A 24693-nucleotide genomic window follows, 5' to 3' on the forward strand; every position below is an offset into this window, starting at 1 on the left:
ATTTCTACCCAGACCATTGAAGTTCAGATATATGTAATGTGGTGCACTGATCTTTTTTTTTTTTTTTTTTTTTTTTTTTTTTTTAAAGGACTTCAATTGTTTTTAAATGAGAAAACAGGAAGCATGTTTTTAAAAAAAAATTCTTAGGCTCCTCAGAAACAATGAATGTGTCAAACTTTGCTTGGCTGCAGGTAATCTTTATAAATTGTTCTTTGAGTGCCCTCTGCTGGTTAAATCTCAGTTGAACCATCCTCCCCTGTCTACAACCGATATGCTATTACCACTACCATCTGTAACGCTACTACCAGCATCACTACCATTACCTAAACTTTAAAATGTTCCTCTTCAGCCGGAGGGTGCTTACCCGGAAACTGCAAGTCTTGTAATAAACGGTTCGTACCAGAAGGACTCCGAAGTGTGTGAGATGATCACACAGACACGTTGTGTAGTCTGGGCTGCTGTTGTACTTTCGGCAGCCGTAATCATCCCAGCCTCCGTGTCCATCTGAAAGGGAACACTGACACTCAATATCACACAGTTCATCCAGCATTTGTAACACTGGAAGAGTGGCGACTTTAATCAGGACCTACTGTTTTTATTGAAGTTCCAGTACACACACTGCACCTCCTTGTAAAGCTTTAACAGAGAGGAAAAGGAATTGCACTCATTTATTCATTATATTGGCAGCAGTGTTTCGTTAAAGGAAAGCCTCTCCTACCGTATTGGGTATAAGATGGCGGAGCGTGACTTGGACGTCTTCAATGAGGTCTTTGATGGGAGAGCTGGCGTTGATCACATTGGCTGACACCACAAAGGTGTTGAGGGTCTGTTCCTTTGGGCTGCTCTGAAAATAATAACAAAATAAATATGAAGAAGTTATTTCACTGATGGGTATCCGAGATAAGTATATTTGCACCAAAGTGTTTAAAAACCAGTGCTTGTTTTTTTTTGGTGGTTTTTTTGTGCTTTTTAACGTAACATGCTGCGTTAAGAATGAATAAAACTGAATAAATTCAAATGAACTAGAACCTTGAAGAGCATCGGGATGCCGTAGAACTGAAACTGGACTCTTGCTGGGTTCTGGTTCAGGTCTTGTTTTGGGAAGCTGTGCTGCAGGGCCGACGGCAGGGAGATGAAAGCCACTGTACTGTTGAAGGGATGCCTGTTGATAAAAATCTGCAACATAAAGACACGTTTCTTTAGTTCAGACTCGGACAGCATCTTTTAGTTAACAGCAACGGTTAAAGTCATTTTTGAGATTCAGTGCAGACTCAAGAATGAGAATGTAAAAATTTTTGGAATTAATTCATTAATTTTTTTTCACAATTTTAAAAACCAACAATCAATCAATTAAAAAAAAAAAAAACAGTTAGCACATTAATCAAAAAATTAAATAAATAAATGTTTTTGCAGCCCAAAGATATGGTCTTCACTATACTGTATTCTTATGTCCCTTCTTAGTTTGTCTTCTCTGATGTGTTTTACCCCATTTAGTGGAAGGAAGTGAGTCAAAAGTGATGTTTTCTCCTGCTCTATTGACGTCCAAACGTTAGCCGACAGATTAAAGACTTTTTTTTTTTTTTTTTTTTTTTTACCAACCTCAGGTTTTGTTCCTGTCCAATCAGACGACACACCAAAAGTTAAACTGCCAAACTGTCCAGGAACTACATCCAGCACTGAAATAGCAACAACCGGAGCAACCAGGGTGAACGAGCCCTCGTAGTCCACCATCCTGTCTCCCACGGCCTCTGTAATATTTAGTATGCTGTAGAGGAAGACAGAGAAGGGCTTAGTACACTGATGTCGGATTAGTCGAGCCTCAATTTGGATTTTTTTTTTTAATTCAGTTTTCCCTCCTTACGTGTTAGTAAAAGGCACCAGGTCGCTGTCAGTTTCCAGTATTTCTGAAATGATGTTAATGAGAGCTTGGCCCAGGTTTGGCCTGACCACACTGACGTCAACGACGTCCTTCAGCTTGTTGAGGACTGTGGCCAGCTCCTGGTAGTTGAGTGTGGAGTGATTTCTCAGTAAATCTTTAATCATCTCCAGCACATCCAGAGCATTATCTGGAGATAAATAATACAACCGGTGAAATAATGCATGTCATCAATCTGTTGTTGCAGGGATTTTAAATTTGTGAAATAATGTGTTCAATAATGAATTTTAAAAGTGGAAAGCTAAACCATCGGGGACTGTCGGACAGAAAAAGCGTGTAACAGACCAGCAGTGACTTCGACATGGTCCAGATCAGGAATAGTTTCCACCGCTAGAGGGCAGTCGTTCAAGTCTGGAGACATCCAGTAGGTACCGAGTTTGCTGTCAGAAAAACAGGTGGTGGACAATGAGATAAGCTTAAAAATGTTTCCTTTAAAACAGGATATTTTTTTAAAAAAAAGGTTGCTTTCGTCATCCTATTTGTATATTTCTAAAAATCTGCTAACTCCCTTTCTTATTGCTATAGCTCCAATTTCAACTTCTGTCAACTTTTTGCTTTCTACACTCTTGACTTTGGCACAAAAAAAAAAAAAAAAGGCATCCAGCTATGTTTTTAAAAGCGGAAAATGATGATGAAGATGGATTTTAGACACGCGAGTCCTTACGCAGCTGCGAGACTGTTGATTCTGGGGATCGCCTATCGTTAAAGTCCAATCATTAGTGACATTGAGCTCCTGATTAATAGTTTTACAGCACAGCCATCGGTGAGTATTGCAACACTGAATCAACAAACAAAGTCCTGGACACACACACACACAGTATAGACCAACGGATGTAATCAATTCTCAGGTAGACCTAAAGTTATTGATGCTTTAAATTGATGTTGACCGCAGCTAAATACATGAAACAATCACCTGATTTAGCCAGTAAATATAAGAAAGTATTTTGTGTGTATTTTATTTTGCTAGCTGTGCGGCATCACGAATGACAGTGTTGGTCTTGTAAATATATATATATCAACTAACTTTTTTTGTACCAATTCGCAAATGCTAGCGTGCTATCCTAAGATGGGGCGAAGGCCAACATTATCTTAGAGCTCTGCGATATGGACAAAATTGAATGTCACAATATTTTTGACCAATATATTGCAACAATAGTGTCGAGATGTGCTTTCATGAAATATTTCTATAGTGAGATTTTTGATAAATAGTGATCAGTAATGTAGACTGAGCGGCTAAAGGCAAATAGTAGAAAAGCTACAACAGTCCAACGAGTTCAGAAAGTGACACCGCTTTAATGTAAAGCGGCCTTTAAAACCAGAAAACGACAACATTCACGCCATATCCTAATATTCCGACACGCAATATGTAAGATGACGTCCAGTCTCGTATCATAACGGGATAAGATATCAATTTATCACACGGCCCTACTCAGACTAGCTAAGCACAGCCTCGCAGGAAGTTTATGCCAGTGTAATATTATTTCCATCACTTGGGTTTTGTAAGTTAATACTGAGGAACTTTTAGGACCTGTCTGCGTGTTTGTGCAACGTTTGTATAATTATTTTCTACATCCAAAATAGGTAGATTACTAATAATGATCCCAATTTATTTATTTTTTGTGCCTGTGCCGTAGTGGTGAGCGTGCCCCGCAGTGACCAGCCTGTATAGAATGAATCCTTAAACAAACGCTTCAAAATTTGATGATTCGTTGAAGCTCTCACCAGTGCCGGGTGGCGCAGCGACAAGGATTTTTTGGGCATATCTGAGTGGCATTTTTTCCTCCTGAAGTGTCGGGCCACGCAAACAGGCCTTTCCGGGTCTGGTGGGTTTCTGCGTTGCACTTGAATATCACTGAAGCGGTGAGACGGTAAACACAAGTGCAGAAGGAGATTAAGATTAAACAGACTCGTCAGGTTTTTCAATGTTGCGCGTGAAGTCTTCCGCTGAACCCGAACCTCACTCACGTATGCGGCTTATCTCTATGTCTTCGGTCGCTATGGAGACGGACCCATTGTTGTACGGCATCAGCAGCAGGCGTCGTATCTGCTCTTCGATTTCCTGTGTGTCTGACAGCAGCATCATAACCTGGATCTGGAAAACAAAGCTCTCTCTGCAGACAGCGACAAAGTTGTTATTGGTTCATGATGATGGAAATTTGTGTAAAAACAACTTGTTCCGTACCTTGAAGCTCTGTGTACGAACACCTGGGAGAGAACAAGAGGATGCAACACAGCTTACGGGAGGAGAAACAGTATTTTCATATCAAGACAGAACATATGCTTTTAAGTTATTATTTATTCTCAGCAATTTAACCTTTTTCTAACTTTTGTAATGGAGCCCGACCTTTCCTGGACTTTTTGGGGGCGGATGCCAATATTAGGAAGTAAAAATATATACGAAATCGACACATTGGCCGAAATGTGTTCATCAAACACTTGCGACAAAGATGTGTGATTGAGCCAGGATATTTTACAGTTTAACATTAATAATAACGCCAGTGCACCGAAACGGTCAAACTTCACTGGGAATTTCACAAGTATACATAACTGTTGATTTAAAACACACACCAACAGAAAAACAAAAAAATCCAAACAACCCCAAGCATCTTTTTTTTCTGCACGATGTTCTCTAAAAAGAAAAAAGTTCCCATATCAATGTATTTCAGACAATAGCATCCAATAAAATCTGCCTACAGATCAATCGGTCGAGCTCTGGTTTGTAGATTTATCGAGCACACAAAAACATTCCTTTGTGCTGGGTTTCAGCGGTGAGGTTTTTCCACCTTCAGCCAGAGTAAACGTAAAAAAAAAAAAAGAAATCTGGAGCAATAACCAAATAACTATAATCATGTGTCGTAAAAATTACGAGATTTAAAGAAATCGAGTATCAGCGTTAAGTTGTTAAAATCACTAAAAGTGATGTCCTTAAAAATCGCAACGACTTCACTCGGTCTGAGGTCTTTTTTTTTTTTTTTTTCTGTTTACTTACTCTATCGGAAGTGAAGAGGCGTGACTGCAGGTTGGGATTAAGTCTGGAAGTGAGATCCGTAAGCAAGTTAAGTCGTTCACGCGGAGAGATTTTCACATTCATCAGACATTTCTGGAAACAGATGGTTTTGCAGCTGCATCGCATACTGTACCTTTCAACTTTGGGGAGCAGCTGAAGGTCAAGCACTGTCATCAAGGCATCAGGTAGACTGGAGTTGAGCTTTTAAGAGGAGATTTAGTAGCTGAGGTCATTACGGGCATTTGCATGTACACTTTTTGCAAATAGCATCATATGCCGTTTCCTAACGGTGGCCATAATTGCGTCACGTGCCGTTTCCTAAAAGCATCATAACTGGATTCCATCAGCGGCACAGCTCATTTCCTAATCGTGTCATATGTCTTTTCCTCACAGTGAAATAACGGCATCATGTGCCATTTCCTAACTGATTACATTTTGGTGGTCAGAAGTCACTGTGACCCAATATCCGTCCCCTCCTTGTGAACGTGTTGCATAACTCGGGAACAGAATGGAAGCTGTTGACCAGATTTCCCACTTGGTCAGATACACAATTGGCGACACTTAATCTCTGCCTTGAAACTGTGCTCGTCGTATAGATCTTCTGCGCTTGTCAGGTTGAGGGTGTGTGCGGAGCGTCCGCGTTTTGAATTTAAAGTTTCTTTACAGCAAACATCCACATTGGAAGCTCTGTTTAATGTCATGGCTCCAACCTGTTGTGTTCTATCGGAAAACAGATTCACTGGCCAAATTCGTTCGGAGTTGTCACTGCATATATTACATGAATCTGGACAGATATGGATGTAAACTGCAACTCGACTGGTGGGCGGAGGCACAAAAGAGGGTTTTGTACTTCATCTACTGTATGTATATTTTTCACACAATACTACTTGGCTTCCCCTTCCCCTGTGAAGACGTCTTTGCTGGCCGCGTTTAATAACGGTGAATCTAAATCTGCGTCGTTATCTCTCGAAATAAGTGCTTGGCTGCTGCGTGTGACGTACCCAGGTGGGAACGACCTGTTCGGGGTCGCAGTCTCCTGCTATAGACGCGTTCACCTTCACCTCAAAATAGAGGTCTGCAGAGAAGATCGAGACAAATCAGAAGCTGATTAACGTCACCGATACAGAACTGTGATGTAGGCGGCGAATCACCAGACTGACCGGAGATGTTTGCGGGTCCTGTGGTCAAGGTGGTTGCTGCTCCTGCGATGGTGGAAGCACTTTTGGTGGTGCTGATGTCTTGGGCTTTAAGTGTAGTGGCAGGGAAGACAGTGGAGGGTGATCTTGGGGTAGTAGAGGCGGGGGGTGAGGTCCCTGTCACCACAACAGGAGGGAAGATGGTGGCAAAGGAGAAACGTTCTGGGAAACAGATTAGTATGTTATCGTGAATCCAGAATCTTGTTTTTCTGCAAACGATTCCCAATCGCCGACTGTTGGGACGTATTTCCCTACCGACAGGTGTGGTGTGTATGTTGGCCGCGTCAGCCAGCAGCTGCAGCAAACCACTTGGGTGGTTGTAGGGGACGCTGAGGTCCGTGTACACCTCATTCTTCACCGCTGCCACGTCCATGCTGGGGATAACACTCACGTAAACCAGGCAGTGGAACCTGCAGGGGAGACGGAGAGTTCAAGTTCGCATTTTATTTTGGTTTCCAGGCATTTTATCTTGTGACTCCTCCAAAGGACTCTACTTCATACTTTGACAATTCATCAGAAGTTGGGACCAAAAGCCTCTTTTCCACTGCCGTTACGGATGTGCTAGACTCGACTGTACTTGATTTTTGGCACCAAGTACTTTTCTGGATTTTGTTTCTCACTGCGCGCAGCACCTTATAAATGTGGCGTTGTTACTGTAGCGACGCTGAATGAAACTGTCAACTTCAATGCAACATTCACCCTCGCTCAATCCAACCAAACGGCAACCTCTGCCACGGTTTTACAGGTTGCCATTAATGGAGTGGTCCACTGAATATACTAAATTGCGACTGCCGGACGTCCCGTGTTGCTCACACACCAGTCGGTAGTGTTTTCACGTCACTTTTTAGTATCGGCTCAGCTTGCTTTGAACCTCAACACAGGTTACCGGGCACTATCCACAACTTTTAGCCAATGCAAAAAAGAAAGTAGAGTCGAACTGAGCCTGAACGGCTTTTGTGTGGAAATGAGCAAGTGCACCGGTGACTACTTTTGCCTTTTAAGTTTTTGTTTTAAGGATTTTTTTTTTTTTTTTTTAGAGGTCAGTAAGAAGCATGCAGTATAAATGTCTGCTCTGCTTTGCTGTCATTCCTAGTGACAATTTACTTCTTTTTTTTTTTTTCATGCAATAAGCTCTGCTGTTCTTTACTTTTCTCTTCTTACTGTAAAAAAAAAAAAAAAAGTGATTTGTTTAACAGCAAGCAGGTCAGAAGAGTTTGACCAAGTGTGACATTTTATTTTACTAAATTCAAAGCCCAAAAAAATGTTACATGCTTATACATTTGCATATAGTGTATGCATAATCAAAAGATTATAATTTGAGCTAGAAATTGGCAGTGCATCTTCATGCCTAGCCACTGTCATTTTGTACAATATTTAGGAAACAGTGAACCTGTACAGTGTTACCTGTTGTTATTGGGGGTATCCCACTGCATCTGAAGAACCAAACACACATTTAGTCAAGAAATACAATTTTCAAAGTCATCGTAGAAACCGATTTTTTTTTTCCCAGAGACATTATGTGTATGATGGTAAAACAAATAATTTTGACAAAAGATTCCTTCAATTTGGTAGTAGACTCTGTTTCTGTCCTAATATTCATCATCAGCCTACATGTGCACTTGCAGTGCGACGGCTATACCTGCATCAAGCCAGTATCGGCTGATATATACCAGCCTGGTCGAGCCATCAGTCGAGCTCCGATATGCTTACCAGCCTGTCCTCATATGATGTTTTTACGAGGTCTTCCTCATTGGATCTGCAGAGATCAGAGAAACTCAAGTCAGTTCCTCCTTTCTGACATTTACTATCAAACGAGGTTTAACTGATTTTGAAATGACATTTAAACCAATTTTTTTTTATTACAAAATACACCCAGTCAAGTGTCGTAAATGTGAATCTTCTCCTACCTGGTTAATTCAAACACAGACACTCTGTGTAGGTAGATGTCGGTCGGAAGGACATCTCTGAGCTGCAGGAGCAACAAACGGCAGATAGCGGTGTTACAGCCGCTTAGGTTCACTGCAGGAGAACACGGTCAAAGCTTACGCACTAGAATGTGGTGAATTATTTTGTCTAAAGGCATGTTTTAACATGTATTCAAACCTTTTCATACTCTGTATTATTACTATTTTTTTTTTTTTTTTTTAGATTTACACACGCATTACACCCAAACTGGCCGTATGCAGTCAGCCAGGCGTTACCAGACGCAAACTCGCTGCGTCCATATATGAACCTGACCACACTGAGATTGAGGATCGCTGTAGAGCTCGGGCCTCTAACAAATCAGCGTCGACCCATTACTATCGCTGTGTGCCAAAACTCAACGAGCTGTAAACAACAGAAACCCTCCTCCGATGTGAGCAGAGTGCCATGCAGTGGCAGTAAAAATGATCGTTGCGGACATGTTTTGTTCGGCTTTGATCTTTCTCCGTTTGCAATATTCCTTGAATGGCGTCAGCGTCGCCACAACTGTTTGCGTCGCTTCTTCTGGTTCCCAACTCTTCTGCTTCATTTCAAAACTTCAAACAACAGCGGTTGTCCGATTCGATAGTTTAAAAAAAAAAAAAAAAGAGCAATGGACCGTTGTTATTTTTGTTTTACCCAATGATGTGCGATGTCTCTGGCTGTGTAGAGCTCGGTGTTGTTCCCGTCGTGACGGATGATCGCAAACATCAGTCTCACCTCGTAAGTGGACCATTCTGTCAGACATAGTGCAGTAAACAACAACAACAACAAAAACACATAAAACCACAGGAAGGATTAACGTATACCAAAAACGGATAACTTTCAAGTATGTCTAGTAAAAGTATTTTAACTTCGTTTAACTGATTTCTTCTTTTCTTTGATTTTTAATTTGTGCCAATAAAAATGGCACACTCGTACAATATTGCTCCTTCTTCTTCTGCTGCTGAAATTTCGCAGCAAAACTCTTCCTGCAGCTTTGAAAAAAAAAAAAAAAAAAAAAAAAACATGCATGAATGGGAAAAGGTCACAATAAGTGGAAAAAAAAAAAAAAAGTGAATTAGCTGAACAATTACAGCAGGTTTCTGCTTGGCAAAGAGAAAATTACACCGCTCGACACCTCAGTGATCTTGATGCGATTGATCACAGAATAACTCCCATATTTACTTTAATTCCCAAATGGGTGATTAAACAGTTGACCGTTGAGGGTGTAAACCAAAGGCAGCTGTGGAGCTGGTTGGAAGAAAAAAAAAAAAAAGATGTAAAACGTTTGATGAGCATAAAGTGCATCAAATAAACACTGGGGAGGGAAGGAAAGGGAGAAAAGCTTGAAGTAAATAGTGGGTTTATGAAATGTGAAACACTCACTGCACTGCAGACTGGAATCGGGGAGCGGAGCGCAGGTCCGAGTGTTCCAGTTGTCCCACTCCCACTTCACCAGCTCGCCCTCCGTACAGTTCAGCGATGTCACTTCCCGTTCGCTGCGTTCTCTCCCCCACATTCGGAACAGAGAGAATCTGCCCGACACGCCGGTGAACGGCACGACCCGGACGTCGCCGTCCACCAGGACGTGCTCCGCGCCCAGAGTGAGCGAACCGTTGGGGGCTAGTTTGTCACACGAGGAGCGATTGAAGGGAGAAGTATCGGCATCGTGAGCTGCGAGAGGGAGAAGACGTCGAGATCAAATTTTGCGTCGCGCTTGGGAAATGTGGGAAATGGAGACCCTTAACAATTGTTGAGAAAAACCCGACGGCAGTGAAGCCGTGTGCCGGGCGAGGCGTTTTTTAGTGGCGTTTGAATTTTAGAGGGGCGGAATGTCACAACAGGAAGGGTCTCTGAACTTTTAGATCGCACCTCGTATAAAGATTTCAGAGCATCCAAATGAAATCGTCATTTCACATTTATTTATCAAAACTACTCCTTACAGGACAGCTGATCAGCAGAACCGCGGCAGTATTTACTGACATCACAACTTTTTTTTTTTGTAGAGTTTTATTGTGACTGGTTCTTGTTTCATCTACAAGAAGAAATTATCCGAGGAACGGAGACCACAAGACGTTAAAACAGGATCTAAAACCCACCTGCCACGATGTCCTCTGGGTTGCCATCGACGTAAAGGGCAGGTCTGTCTTTCGCATGTGACCACGTCAGACACAGTAAGTGCCACCGTGACAGACGGAGGTCGATCCGCCGGGTCGTCCACTCCCTCCCGAACAGCCAGACCACCAAACGGCCCCACTTCCCCCCCAGACCCAGCTCGGCATACTGGACGTCGGGGTGACGGTACATGAAGGCGGTCCATGGAGACGAAGCCGGGGCCTGGACGCGGTGGACAAAACATGACACGTTATTTTCTTAGCACCGTAAACTGTGCAGCCCCGATCAAACTTTCCTGTTTACAATGACGGCAGTGTAACTTAGGAAAGGACGTCAATACCTCGAGCTTCAGGCTGAGGCAGACGGTGAACTCCTGCAGCGCGGGGATGGAGACCTCGGGCTTTAGTGTCCAGTGGCTGCACCCGAAGGTGAAGTCAGCCACCTTCCCCCATAGACTGAGCCAGCTTGGCACTTGACGGGAGCAAATAATGTACAGTCAACATATATGTTAGTTTGATTAGAGTAGGCCTGCAACTAACAATTATTTCCATCACCTATTACTGCTCTCTTTGTAGTTTTGTAATGATAAAACTGATTCCTTTCTTTTAATGTCATTGATTTCTGTCGGATGTATTCTTACTTTGGATTCTCGTTAGATTGTGTTTGCTGCATATCATTTCAGTGTGATACAGAGTCAGTTGAGAATCTGCAGATTGAAATGTAAGACAGTAGCTGGCTGCCAGTTAAACTGTACACAGTATGACAGCTGCTCTCTTACCCTCTCGTACTGTCTTCATTCGTTCAGGCTGTTTCTTACAGAGACTTTATTTTGTACTGTTAGTGCTTGGCCTTGGGGTGTTTAACCACTGTTATATAGTGTTTAATTTATCTTGTAAAGTTTCCTTTTTCTTCAAGCTTCTCTTTCATCAAACAACTTCTGTCTTCATATTCATTCTTACCTCGCTCCACAGTGAAGGCCGGGCAGCTCAACAAAGACAAATGGATGAATAGATTCACAAACTTTTGAAGGAAAATCATCACGAGTCTGAAAAAAAACCCAAAAAAAAGTTTCTTTCTCGGTATTTTTTTAGTTACAAGAATGTTTACGCATTAACTGCACAAATACCGTAATAAACGAGGAAAACTAGCGACATTGGACACAGTGTTCTTCTTGTATTATATTAATTTAAAAAATGAGTGTATCCAGTTTTTAATCAGCTCAGCATTGGCTAATGCTGCTTTTAAAGTGTCAAAGGTTTATCAAAACACTTTTAGAGCCTTGGAAGAACTGAAGAAGCACTTACCTTTAATGAAATAATCTGAAAAATGAAATCCCGGCCCAGAGTCTTTAACAAACTCTCATGCCGCAGAGGATTATCTTAAAAGTGTCTCGTCGGATTCAAACACTGAACTCTGAGAGGGAGCATAAGATGAATCACAAACCTTCCTCTGTGAACAAAGACCGTTTGGTGCCGTCGGGCTGTGATTGGTGCCCTGCTGTTAATATGTGTGCGCAGGAGGAAAACGTGTATGTAAATATTGAACATCCTCGTACCAGTCAATCAATTAAAGGAAACAACAAAACCATAATTGACTGGCGCACACGGGCTGAAAGGTTATTAGTTCTAACAAACATGCTGTTTTTTGGGGGGTTTTTTTGGGGGTTTTTTTGTAAACATTGCCTGCACACGTACAGCTGACTCACTTTAAAGGTCACACACACAAGACTTTTTATCAGTTTGGCACCTTTCTCTAAAATGAGGAAGTTAAAGAAAACACCATAAATCTTTCTGAACTTTATTGTGAAACTATAATTGTTTTATATAACAGATTCCCAAAAAGGTTTGTGTTATATCACAGTTCGGTCAATAAAAAACAAACGTGATGCTCAGTTTTGTAGGAAAAAAAAAAGGAACACATCCAGGCATGCAGTTTGCATATATTCCAATTTATTTTCCTTTTTCCTTTGGAGGGAAAATAGTTAAGAAAAGTGCATAAAGTTTTTTTTTTAATTTATTTTTTTACTTAAAACACACATGAAGCATTGTAATATTTGGCAATTAGCAGTTACAAAAGCGGGTATAATTTTGATTATCTGGTCACAGGAAGATTTTACCTTTCAAGCAAACACAAGAAGTTGACATTAAAGCTACCAACATAAGCAGTTTTTTTTTTGTTGTTGTTGTTTTTTTTGTGTACATGGAAAAATACAATTTAAACAAATATAATTCAGGAATTTATTTCAACAAGCAATGTTTTAAAAAAAAAAAATACAAGCTAACCTTTAGCTTAATGCTAACACTTCAGCAAACCATGTGTTGAGTATGTAAATATTCAAAATATGTAAAAACGCTGTTGTCATGTTTTAGAAACACTGATTTTTTTTGATTTTTTTTTAAAAAGGAAAATCCTTGACATGTAGATTCATAGAAAGCATCATCTATCAGTATATGATTTACCTTTCAGGTACTGCAGTGCATTCATCTGCCCCTTCTTTAATAACGCCAACAGGGAAGTCGGTCCAAGTTTAAAACACATGTTGCACTCTGATACGGATTTTTAGTGTCATATTTTACGTGATACGGAAAACTGGCAGACCGACACACAGCCGTCGGAGCATCTCGTTTCAAACCAGCAGGACAAAGCTCATTACCGTCACTCAGCACCGGGTATGTCGTCGCGTTGGCATGCAGCATCGAAGCAAATTACATTTTGGCGTCGTCCTTCCCATCACGTCGTCCCCCCCCCAAAAAAAAAATGTTTTAACTGGATAATAAACAGAACAGTTGAAAATGGAGACCCCGGCCTTCAAACGAGACAGTATAGTTAGAAAAACGGTTAAGATTATATAAATCGCTTTGAAACAAACGCCCAGGTTGTCCGTCACTGCTTGTTGCCGCAGTCGGCGCAGAGGATGTCTCTCCCCTTGGCTACGAAGCGCTTGTTGGACAGACTGAGCGAGCATCTCTTGCAGTTGAAGCAGTATTCGTGCCAGGAGCTGCCCTCGTAGTTCACAACGTTCACTCCTTTACCAAAACCTGGGAGGAGGAGAAGAGAGCAGTTAGCGGAGGAGGAGTTGACCTTTTGGTCACGAGTCGTACTGAACTTGCGAAGTCAGAAAACACAACATGACGCTGTCCCACTGAACACATTTTGGTCTTCGGGTGGTCATCGGTTCCTTCTAAATATCTTGCGGCCTGAAAACCTTGCGTTATTGGCAGCCGAATCCCTGTTCTGGTGGGAACAGGACCTCTGTGAGGATGGACTGTCTCATTTCAAGAGGAGCCACAGTTGTTGAACATGGCTTCGACCAGGCGAATTGTTGTTTTTACACATTTTTTTTTTTGGGGGGGGGGAGTAAAAACTGTATATTTTCACTGTTAGTGAATTTAGAGTCGCTCGCTGTTTCCCCCTCTTTTCAGTCTTTAAACTCAGCTGAGCAAACCATCTCTTGCCTGGAGTCTGATGGAAAGCAACTAGAGTGGTCTTATATATATATATATATATATTATTATTATTTTATTTTTTTTATCCAACTCCCTGACAACAATTTTTGTTATATCTGCTGGAACATGTGACCACTCCTTAAATCTCTCGAGATGATTTACTTTTACAATCTTCATTTTCAAATGTTAAGATAACCTGTGATGGCGTTTTGGCAGCCGCTGCATTTCTTAGCCACGGAGCTCTTGTAGCAGTCGACACAGAAGACCTGGTCCTGGTGGTTGGTGAAACTCGACCCCGCCAGAGGCTTTGAGCAGGAGCTGCACACGAAACAGTGGCCGTGCCACGGCTGGTCCTGGTAGTTCACCCCTCCGGAGGTTATAGGCTGGAGACAGATCGACGTGGACAGCGGTATTACCGTCAAATGAAATCCTATAAATGCATTTACTTAGTGGATTTTTTTATTTTTGATTTCGAGTGTCTTCGGGCACCCAAAGAATAAAAAAAATATCCCGTTTGAAAGGAATTACCTTTTTGCAGCTGACGCAGTGTTTGGCAAATTTCTTGTCGTGGCAGGGGCTGCAGTAAACATCGTTTCCTTTGGAGAGGAAACTCTGCGATCCTATCGCTCGTTTACAGTTGCAACAGGTGAAACACTCGTCGTGCCAAGAGTTCCCTTTGTACTCCACAGTCTCTGCACCTGCAGGAGACGAGAAGAGGGTTTGATGCTGCCGGCGGTGAATTAAGTGCGAACATGTCGAATGGCATTTTTCAGCCGCTGACCCAGAGATTTGTTGAGGTGAATTCTTCTGAAAGTCGGGCGGCTTTTACCAAAACCCCTTCAGCGCAAAATCAGGGTCGACGGGTGACGTGTCGTACCTGCCAGTATGGCCTTGTAGCAGCTGTGGCAGCGTGGGGCGTCCTCCCTGGAGCAGCACTTCCCGCACATGATCCGGTCGTCCTTGGTGCTGAAGGGCTCCTTGGCCAGCGGCTTGTAACACTTCGCACAACGGAAACACTCTTCGTGCCAGTGTCGGCCCTTGTGGCTGAGCTCCTGACGGACAAAGAGAGGCAGGTTTTCTTCGGAGGTGCGCGGGAGGGAAATATGGACTAAAAAAAAAAATATATACAAAACTGTCTCTGAATCCGAACCCGGAAAACGCAACCTGATGACACACCTTGGTCTCCACGGAGATGGGTCGGTGGCACTCGGCGCAGGAGTTGGCGCAGAACTTGGTGTGGCAGCGAACACACACCGGCCTCCCCTCGCTACGGACGAACCTCTTCCCCCCGAGGTCCTCGCGACAGTAGAAGCAGTGCGCGCTGTCGGCCATCGTACACGTCGAGGTACGACTCGCGCCTGCAGCGAGAAGAGGAAGAAGAAAGAGAAGGTAAAATCCTCACTGTGACGTCATCGTGGTAAACACGATTCTGCTTTTATGGCTGCTGCTGTTTTTTTTGTTTTTTTCATTTTCTGTGATCAAAAACGGATTAATTAACTCCTGGTTTCTCTGACTGCTCTCAGCTTTGTGTGCTGCTCAAGCTGCTGGTGGAAATAAGGAGCTTAAGATCCAGAATTTGGTTCCACGGCTGCACGTCAGCGTCACCGCAACCGCTTTATTGGATTTGACTCTGGGTTTTCTCATAATTAAAAACGCTACCTACAACTATCACACGGGGGCGCTGTTGAAACACCTTGTTACTAAAGAGAAAGGTTTCAAAGGAGCAAACTCTTTGATATTCACTGATGCAGTTAGCTGATGAGGCACCTCACGACCTTGAGATATTTACATTGTGTAAAAACATAGCGGCCAGGGTGTTCATGTCAATGTTTCTGAGCGCGTTTGTGCTCGGTTCCTCCCCGCTCGCACATCTTATCACCTGTCGATAACGCATTACTGATAACTTGCGTAATAAAGTTTATGGCTGATTTGAGAGGCAGACAAACGACCGAAAACACAAGTTTGTCTCCTTTGATCTGACGATGAAACTTTCAATCTTACGCACAGAGACGAGCAAAAGTAGTTCACTTTCACGGCTGTTCACCTGATCCAAGCTGAATCAAGTTCCTGAACTGCGCCCAATAATTTTACCCGAGGATGTCTGCACCATCACGTGCTAAACTTCCAAAATGTTAGTAGACAGACCGGATCAAATTCTGACATCTGTCGTTTTAGAGGGGTTATGATGCTCAAAACAATTCATCAACGTTTTACAGTCGTGACAGAGTCGGCTACAGTTGGACATATACACGGGGATTTGGACGGTTTTCTATTGTTGACCCTAAACTGTGTAACAGTTCATCCTCCACTGCCATCTTAAAAAAAAAAAATCTGTGCGGAGACCCATCATTTTGTTTGTTCTCTTTATTTGTTTACCGCGCAAATTATGTTGAGTTTTTTTTAAAGATTTTGTCCAAATATTTTATACTTGTATTAATTAACTTTTATCTTCTTTCTTTCCAATTTGAATCGTCACTAAAATAACCTCACCTCTCTGTAAAGCAGTTTGGTCGCTGTTTGGGTTTTTAAATGCACTTTATGAATAAATAGACTTGATTTCTCACACCACAGAGTCCAATAATCACTCTCCCTAAAATACAACACTTATAAACTTCCCAAACATAGAACCAAAATCACTACGTTGACCACCATAACTCTGATCACATAGCCGTGATTACAGGGTCGTGATTTCAGAGGGTAAATAATACACAACATGGTGTCCCAAAAAAAAAAAAAAAAATCAGCACTACACAAACACACAGAAGTGTAGCGGAAGAGTTGGCTACAGTCTGCCCACTCAGTTATTTCTCACATTAAGTTCACGCTGACTGACTGAGGAATTCTCCCAAAATGCTGGAAGAGAGTTTGTGTGTGTGTGTGCGCACAGTAAGGTGAACACATGAAGGAATTCCTGGTATGACAAATGTGGTGAGATCTGGAATGCTGACAACTCTTTGACAAAACCCACCCACACACACACACACACACACACACTCCACTTCTTACACGAACCACTCCCTGGGAAACCACAAACTACAGCGTTCGCCTCCTGGATGGATCGGCATGTCAGCGCAGATTCACGAGGAAGTTCTGGTTTTGGCCGAGGATGTTACCGCAACTTTGTTGACATGCACTCAGACCCATCTCGTGTGAACTCGCCCAAGTTCTCAGCAAAAGTCAGAGATGGGTCTCGGGGATTCGCTCTCAGATGCCGACAGATATCGGTTTGTTAGATACGCAGCGATGCTTTCGGAGGGACAGTCGCGGTCGTCTTCAGTGACAGGTGGACAGTGGTGGCTGTACTCGGTCAGGTGTCAGCTACAACGTCATGAATCCCTCCCCTGAACCCGGAACTGCAGTTGTCTTCCATCTGGAAATCAACAGTTTTAGGTTTGAGATAGTTTTGATTTGTTGATAGGGAACACTGAAATTAGAGACAAGAGCTTCATATTTGTCCCACCGGTGTCTCCTATTTTGATCTCCGACTGCTAATGTTATGATGAGCTCATATTTAATGTCTTTTAGGTTCATTATATTTAACCCGTGGGTGTCTTCAGTTTGTTGGCATGTCAAATAGTTGTTAATTCATCAAAATGTAGGTCTCCATCATACAAATTCAGCTCTCAAAAGTATCTCATAAACTACAAATGTGTCAAATTTGAAGTTTTATAAGTGCTATTGTTATTTTGTGACCGACGAAAAATATCTTCCGAAGCCCTTTCTTTATTTATTATAACCATGAGTATCATGTGTACATTAAAGTTTTTTTTTTTTTTAAAGCATTTAAAAATGTTTTACCATCAAAACATCATTTGTTATCATAACAAGAAAAAAAATGTTTTCACCATGAATACGCCAATAAAACTTCTCAATTACATTTTTTTCTTTTTTTATACAAATAAATATTGGAAATATTTGTATTTAATTTAAAGCTTTACATTTTTTTGTTCACACTGTGTATTCAGTTGAACACAATAACCCTATTTTATCACTACAATGCAATCCGTGTAATTGGAGAAAACAATACATCACGGTTGCGTTTACGCATTTTTTTGTTGTTGTTGTGGTCCAAGAAAAAAAAACGTCAGTAGTTGGAAGCACAACAGACAATAAGATCGATTTAAACAGGCCGCCTGACATTTGTAACCCGGAGTCAGGTTGTGGTTCGACGGAGGTATGTGGCCGAGGTTAAAGGTTGCGGCTGTTAATAAAGTCGACGAAATAACTTCTTTTGTGGTCTCGTCTCCTCATCAGACAATAAAGCTGGCAAACTGAGGCCGACCCCGTGTGGAGTGGACATCCATCTTCCCTCCGGTGACGTTATCAAAGGAAAACCCAGACGCTGATTTATTCGTTGACTGGGAGGTTTCCTCATCCATCGTTATTAGAAGACAGCGTGTGCTGCCAGCTGAAGGCAGCGTCTGGTATGTACCTTGTTTTCTCCTGTTTTCACACTTCCTGCTAAATAATTCAAACAAATGTATAATTATCTGTACTTTCCATCCTGCTCTTTTTTTTTAAATTTTTTTTTTTGTTTTCCTGTTTTCCCATGAAACTTGCACATGCAAATTTGGAAGAGGTACTTGGTTGGAGTACTGTGTGTAGGTCCACTACCGCAGAGCAGGCGGTTATAATGCTTGGCTGTCAGCATCGTAAAAGCTGTTATCTGATGGGAGCCGAACAATGGCTGACAGGAAGCGAGCCGGTATCCACACAGGTTGGGACAAAATAAACAAATGAGCTCTCGCTGATGTCAGACGGCTCCGAGGACGTCGCTGCTACACGTCTTTGCTTTGTTTTCCAGCAATAAATATTCTTGCTGTGTCATGGCATGACACCGGGTGTGCATCATTTTCTTCCACCCCAGCTGCCAATACATAACTCGTAATGTTTGATCACCACGGAAACGGAGAGATGCAAAATTAAGCCGCGTCACGTGGTCGGAGCCGGAGGTAGAGCCGAGGGCGGCGCGGCAGCCAAGGAAAACTCGGCGCAGGAGCTTTGCATTGTGGGAATCTGTCCATGAAGTCATTATTTTGTCCACACAGGGTGAACATTATGTTTTATACTTTGGGTTGGCGCTGGGGTGTGGCAGAAGTGAATTGTGTGTTCTCGGCGACTCGGATAAATGCAGGATGGTGTTTTTGGGATTGACTCCAAATAAACTGCAGTGACCTTTGTGTGGCGTTTGTTAGCATTAAGAAATGAATCATCCCTATCCTTTACGGTTTGGTGAAGTCTTCAGGGGATAAACACGAGTGTGTGTGTGTGTGTGTGTGTGTGTGTGTGTGTGTGTGTGTGTGTGTGTGTGTGTGTGTGTGTGTGTGTGTGTGTGTGTGTGTGTGTGTGTGTGTACTTTAGTTTTAAATCCTTCTGAATCCACTCCCGTCTTCCTCTTTTCTCTTTTCCTTCTTCCCTGTGTGTGTGTGTGTGTGTGTGTGTGTGTGTGTGTGTGTGTGTGTGTGTGTGTGTGTGTGTGTGTGTGTGTGTGTGTGTGTGTGTGTGTGTGTGTGTGTGTGTGTGTGTGTGTGCGTGCGTGCGTGCGTGCGTGCGTGTGTGTGTGTTAGAGTTTCAGTCGTCTGACTGTAACAGTTTTACACCCTGAAGCAGTTTCTCCGACCCAAAGCCAACCACATGGCGGTCAGAGATCTGAGGTGTTCGAAATAGAGCACAGAGAAGTGACATCATGTCACGTGGACGAGGACAAAAAAAAAAAAACGAATCCCACGTTCAAAACGCGTCGGGGGGACGCCAGAAGAGACGGCAAAATAAAGTCACTTAAAGAAAGAAATCAGCAGGGGAAAACATGACCGGACAAACTGAAATAGTAGCGTGTATTACTGAAAAATGTGTGCCTGTACTAACCATCTGTGTATTTCCACATGTGTGTGTGTTGGCATGAGCTTATCGCTGAAGAATGTAGTGGAAAACTGAGAAACAGGAAGTCTCCATCAGAACGGTGAAGCTGGCACACGCACACACACGCACACGCACACACACACACACACACACACACACACACACACACACACACACACACACACACACACACACACACACACACAGTGAATTCTTTAATGCAGCGGGCCGTTTGACTGTGTCTGTGTTTGCATGCACCCCGCCTGAACTGAGGTCTTTCGGTGCGTGTTGCAGGTGTGACCTCAGTGCTGACTTCTGTTTGAAAAATCTCTCAAATCATCAACTTGGTGCGGCAGCGTGTAGAAAACGTTTCGTAATGGGACTTCCTGATGGTTTAAAAATAGACGAGGGCCGAAAGAGCCGAAGTACAAAATATGGGTCTTCTGCTCAGACGCACTCCGAGCTACTTCTGAGCTGTGTTTATCCTTAAGTTCGACTCCTCAACTTCTCATCTTCATCTGAATTTCCACTTATCGTTGAATTGGGGTGTAGATGTAAAATAACGGAACCGATAGCAAATATCCATTACATTAAACCTGGAGTCACCTCCTCTGTGCGCTTCGTGGGAAAAAAAAAAAAAGAAAGCGATAATAAGAGGTCACTTATTGTTGAAATGTCAAGCCGTGAATAATAACCCTGTGATGTTGGGAAAGAAATGACCTTTAAAGTGACAGCGCGTATGATATAATGAGCGGAAGAGATGTAGATTTGCTTCCATCGTTTACGGTTCTTATGGAATAATTGTAGGTCACGAGCAAAAACGACCCTGCTGGTTAGAATGTCAAAGATAAAGTCCAAATAAGATGTGATATGAAGTGAAATTAAACGTGCGAGAGGCTTTCGTCATACGCGTCTCAGAGTTTGCTTGCAGGTGCACTATTTACCGTCAAGTTTGTTTTTATAAATCCCGACTTCTGCGTGGGGAGTGGCGTGCGCCTTTTGTAGGCCGTGTTTTGTGCGTACGCAACGGTTATAAATGAGGTCCCAGAATGCATTGCACCACCAAGACCAGTGAGTAAGAAGCTGTAATGTTCTTCAACTAGTTTGCTGTTGGCATAAAGTAAACGTCTGTACAACTTAGACTGAAAACGTGTTGTGCTTTTTACCGCGTCAAGTTTAATTTGCAATCACAAAACAACTCAATAGAAAACACTTAACACACTTTAAAATGGTTTAAAGGGCCCCCTATCGTGTAGATTAAGAATTGTTTGTATTATTATTATTATAAAGCAGGTCTAAGTGCTGTATAAATACATGAAAGCGTCAAACACGTTCAGTCCTTGGAGAAATACACAGCCCGTTTCTGAAACGGTTCCATCTGAACGAGTCGTTTGGACTTTCATAAGTTTATGATGTCACATACTCTCGCTCACGTCATATGTCCGCCCTCAGAGAAGGGAGTTTGTCTTTTCACCGAAAGACACCGAGACGCTCAGTGGGAAGAAGGTGGAATGTAAAATACCCGGCGGGTTTTGTCATGAGCAACACTGTCACCATTGCACGTGCTCATTTGATCCATCGTTGACATGAGAATATAGTTCAGAGCACATTTAAAGATCCCATTATTGTCCTGTCATGGGCCAGCAACGTTACACCGAGAGCCTTCCCGCCCCCGACAACGATCAAGCGATCTGAAAAATGAAATTCACGTCGGTGTTTGAAACCGAGCAGGAAGTTTGACTAAACATTTGTACGCCACATCAGCCTACAAAAGAAAGATTGGATAATTGTTTTATCTGGCTCTGGTCGGACACATTCCAGCCAGTTGAATAAAGCCGATACATCGGATCTGAGTCGTTTTAGTGAGAGCAAACACGACGTGTCCCGCGACAACAGGACAGACATGATGGCTTTACCAGAAGCTGCTGGTTAGCTGCTCTCAACCTGCATCGCTTTGTCTTGGGTTACACAATCCTGTTCCTGCACTCTGCGCAGTCGCCGAGATGTGTTTCAGAGCAGGACAGCTGAATGTTCAGAGCTAACGGTACAAAATTTGACGTTACAATTATCTCACGAAGTCTCGAGGGCCCGTTCGCTTCCAAGCCGCTCCACCCTCCTCTCGTAAAACTCCGACCAACAAAATCCCTGCAAATCTCAGTCTCTGACTATTATTCCAGATTCTGACCCGAACAATGACCGCTAAATAAATCCCAAACCATTTCTGGATTAAAATAATATACCTTGGTATGAGGGAGGGCAAAGATGAGATGATTTAACATCTGTTCAACTGTAAAACCACAAGGCTGAATGAATTTACAGTTGGGTGTAAGATTAAAGGAAAATAAAGTGTCTTGGTAAAATGTTGGGCCACCAAGAAGCTCATAGAGATTTCACGGGTCACTTCTTGAGGGATGAAACGCCACCCTGTAAACAAAATATTCCCTCATTTTATTTATTTATTTTTTTTTTAGGCATCTGGCCCACATGGAAATGTCACACCCGATTTGAAAACTTTACATAGTGTGAAACACAGCGAGATTTATCTGGTGATGGTTGGTATAATCGGCAATGTGCGAACTCGCTTGGCGAGGCCTTAAAAGCGAGTTTGTCTACATGTAAAAGTCCCGAACTGTGGGCTTTAACAGAAAAACACCAGCAATTTTCTCATCTAACTTTTTGATCCCGTTTGAGTGGTCGGCCGGCCGCATCTCCCTTTTCATCCTTGAGGGTTGTCACGCCTTGGTAAAGCCGCATAAAATCTTATTTCCTTCCTTTCCTTTCAAAAGCGCATTAAAGTTTCACGACCTCTGATTTATGTCGGCGAGCACATCACCTTTGCGGAACAAAGATAACACACCGCCGGGACTCCCAGTAAAAAGCCTGTTTCACTTTCATGTTGTCAGTCCTAAAGCTGCAGAAGTCCATTTAAAACCTCTATTAAATGTGCTGACTTCACCATGGGGGGGGATCAGTGAAGAGAAGAACTGCGCTGTCTCTGCATCCTATTTACGTTGTGTCCTATTAAAATCACAACGGGGACTTACCATGACGTGAAGTCAGACCAGTTGCATAAAGTTTTATGAGAGTGTGATGTATTTTACGGGACTGAGCTCATGCTAATTTCTTTAACATGCAGACACCAGCTTCAACTCGGAGTAAAAGCTCCCTACGGGCTCCTGCTGTGTGTGTGTGTGTGTGTGTGTGTGTGTGTGTGTGTGTGTGTGTGTGTGTGTGTGTGTGTGTGTGTGTGTGTGTGTGTGTGTGTGTGTGTGTGTGTGTGTGTGTGTGTGTGTGTGTGTGTGTGTGCGTGTGATATTTTACTACAATGCGCAGTATTTCAGTGTGATTTCATAACGTCCGACACGTTTCCTTCCGTTGTCTTGCCGGAAATATGACTTCATTGAGGTGTTTAACGTTTTAAGTGTTTGTATTCGTAGATAATCACCATTTTCTTTCTAAAAAAAAAAAAAAATGAAGGTGGCTTTTGTATTTACATATCCGTGGTCCGGTAACAGCCCAAACTTAAGAGAAAGAGATTCTGAATTTAGCCCGTAGAGCCACAACTGCAGCTACATGCATCTCTTACACACACACACACACACACACACACACACACACACACACACACACACACACACACACACACACACACACACACACATATAGAGGACAATGAAAAATAGCAGTACAGGAATTTTAATTGACCTCTGTGAAGCATTATTTTTTATTTTTTTTGCCTCAGTGGTTCCATCATAGGGAGAAAAAAAAAAAGAGACTTCCTAACTGGAAACAGATTTCAGGAGCAGCCCAGGCTTTCACAAGTCAGCATGTAACTGTAGCTCTCTCTCTCTCTCTCACACACACACACACACACACACACACACACACACACACACACACACACACACACACACACACACACACACACACACACACACTTACACTTACTTACGGAGAAAGACAGACAGCCAACGCCCCAGACAACTTTAAGTCTAGTTTCCTCTCGGGATATCAATATGCTGCTTTACAAATGAAGTGTGTTTGAGCTCACGACATGTGTGAGAGAGGAAGAAAGTTAGTGTAACGCACTGCGTGGATGATCTGCTCAGATCCGGTTTTCTATTCAAATCAATAACTTTACAGTAGTCACATTTCTACAACAGACTCATAAAATGTATCCTGTAAGCGCCTCCATATAACCTGCATGCTCCAGTGCAAACGACAAAACGACCCCCTGCAGCAGTAACAGTCTGCTCTGTCTAAAAACAAGCTTTGAGAGAGAGGGGGGGGGGTTCGGGTTGAGATGTACAGGATCAAACATAGCGGCGCTCATCGGTCGTCTTACCGGGATCGGAGTGATGTCTGCAGCGCTGGGTGAGAGCGGCTCTTCTTGGAAGCAGCGGAACTCCTCACACTTTTTAAATACTGCCATCTGCGGCTGCGTCAAGTCAGCCCACACAGCCGCGCTCAGACCGAGGCGGCGACTTCCGCCTTCAAAATAAGAGGCGACGTGACGCTCCGCCAGACGAGCGAGTTTTCGAAATAAAAGTAATTATAACGTTTGACTCACTAAAAAGCATTGTACTTGTATGAATCATATAAAGTACAAAAAAAAAAAAATAATAAAAGATATCAAAAACGTATGCACTGCTGTCTGTATTTCATACTGTACCAAGTTCTTCACCCGGGCTGTTTATGTCGACCCAGCCTGCACGGCTGGGGGCCTTGCAGAATGACCAGACTGACATTGAGCTGCTTCCTCAGAGCTTTCGGGTGGCAGCATGACCAGAACCTCCAGGCATTTGCAGAGACCACGACAATAAGGTAAGAGTAGAACTGTTAATCATTTTTGTTTTGTTTTACAGATATATATTCAGTTCCGCAAGTATTTGGACAGCATCCATCTACCTTTGTCTCAATAATTTGCTGTCCTGAAAAGTCAGAAAATGAAAAACGTGGCCATTATTTAGTTATCGTCTTAAATAAAGTAAAAAATAAAAAAAAAAAGTCATTTTTATATTTCAAAAAAGAAAAGTGCTGTGTCCTTTACTACCAAATGCAAAACTGGGCTCATTTAAAAAAAAATTAGGTGGACATGTGTATCACACCCAGACGTACAAAAAAGTTCCAATGCACCATGACGTCAACTCGACAGGAAGTCCGCCATTTCGAATTTAGTCGCCATTTTTG

General features: G+C 42.6%; 1 protein-coding gene across 1 annotated transcript; it reads right to left on the reverse strand.

Annotated features, from left to right (window-relative positions):
• Positions 1-12127: 12127 nt before the first annotated feature.
• On the reverse strand, positions 12128-23910 carry LOC138632731 (four and a half LIM domains protein 1-like). Its single transcript, XM_069718517.1, has 6 exons — positions 23849-23910; positions 14821-15002; positions 14522-14696; positions 14173-14342; positions 13841-14027; positions 12128-13236 (listed from the first exon to the last, which is right to left on the reverse strand). Exons 2-6 carry the CDS (start codon positions 14974-14976, stop codon positions 13082-13084), a joined length of 843 nt encoding a protein of 280 aa, XP_069574618.1. The 5' UTR covers positions 14977-15002; positions 23849-23910; the 3' UTR covers positions 12128-13081.
• Positions 23911-24693: the final 783 nt, after the last annotated feature.

Source organism: Brachyistius frenatus, unplaced genomic scaffold (assembly GCF_029030835.1).
Source record: "Brachyistius frenatus isolate BFR_SWC_R1_liver_20210118 unplaced genomic scaffold, ASM2903083v1 Contig_5, whole genome shotgun sequence".
Taxonomy (NCBI): Eukaryota; Metazoa; Chordata; class Actinopteri; family Embiotocidae; genus Brachyistius; species Brachyistius frenatus.

Coding starts and splice junctions, on each gene's coding strand:
- LOC138632731 (XM_069718517.1), bottom strand. CDS start 14,976: ATGGCCGACAGCGCGCACTGCTTCTACTGTCGCGAGGACCTCGGGGGG. Junction 14,697..14,820: donor CCATCTCCGTGGAGACCAAG/GTGTGTCATCAG, acceptor TTTGTCCGTCAG/GAGCTCAGCCACAAGGGCCG. Junction 13,237..13,840: donor CTGCCAAAACGCCATCACAG/GTTATCTTAACA, acceptor TCCTCCTCCCAG/GTTTTGGTAAAGGAGTGAAC.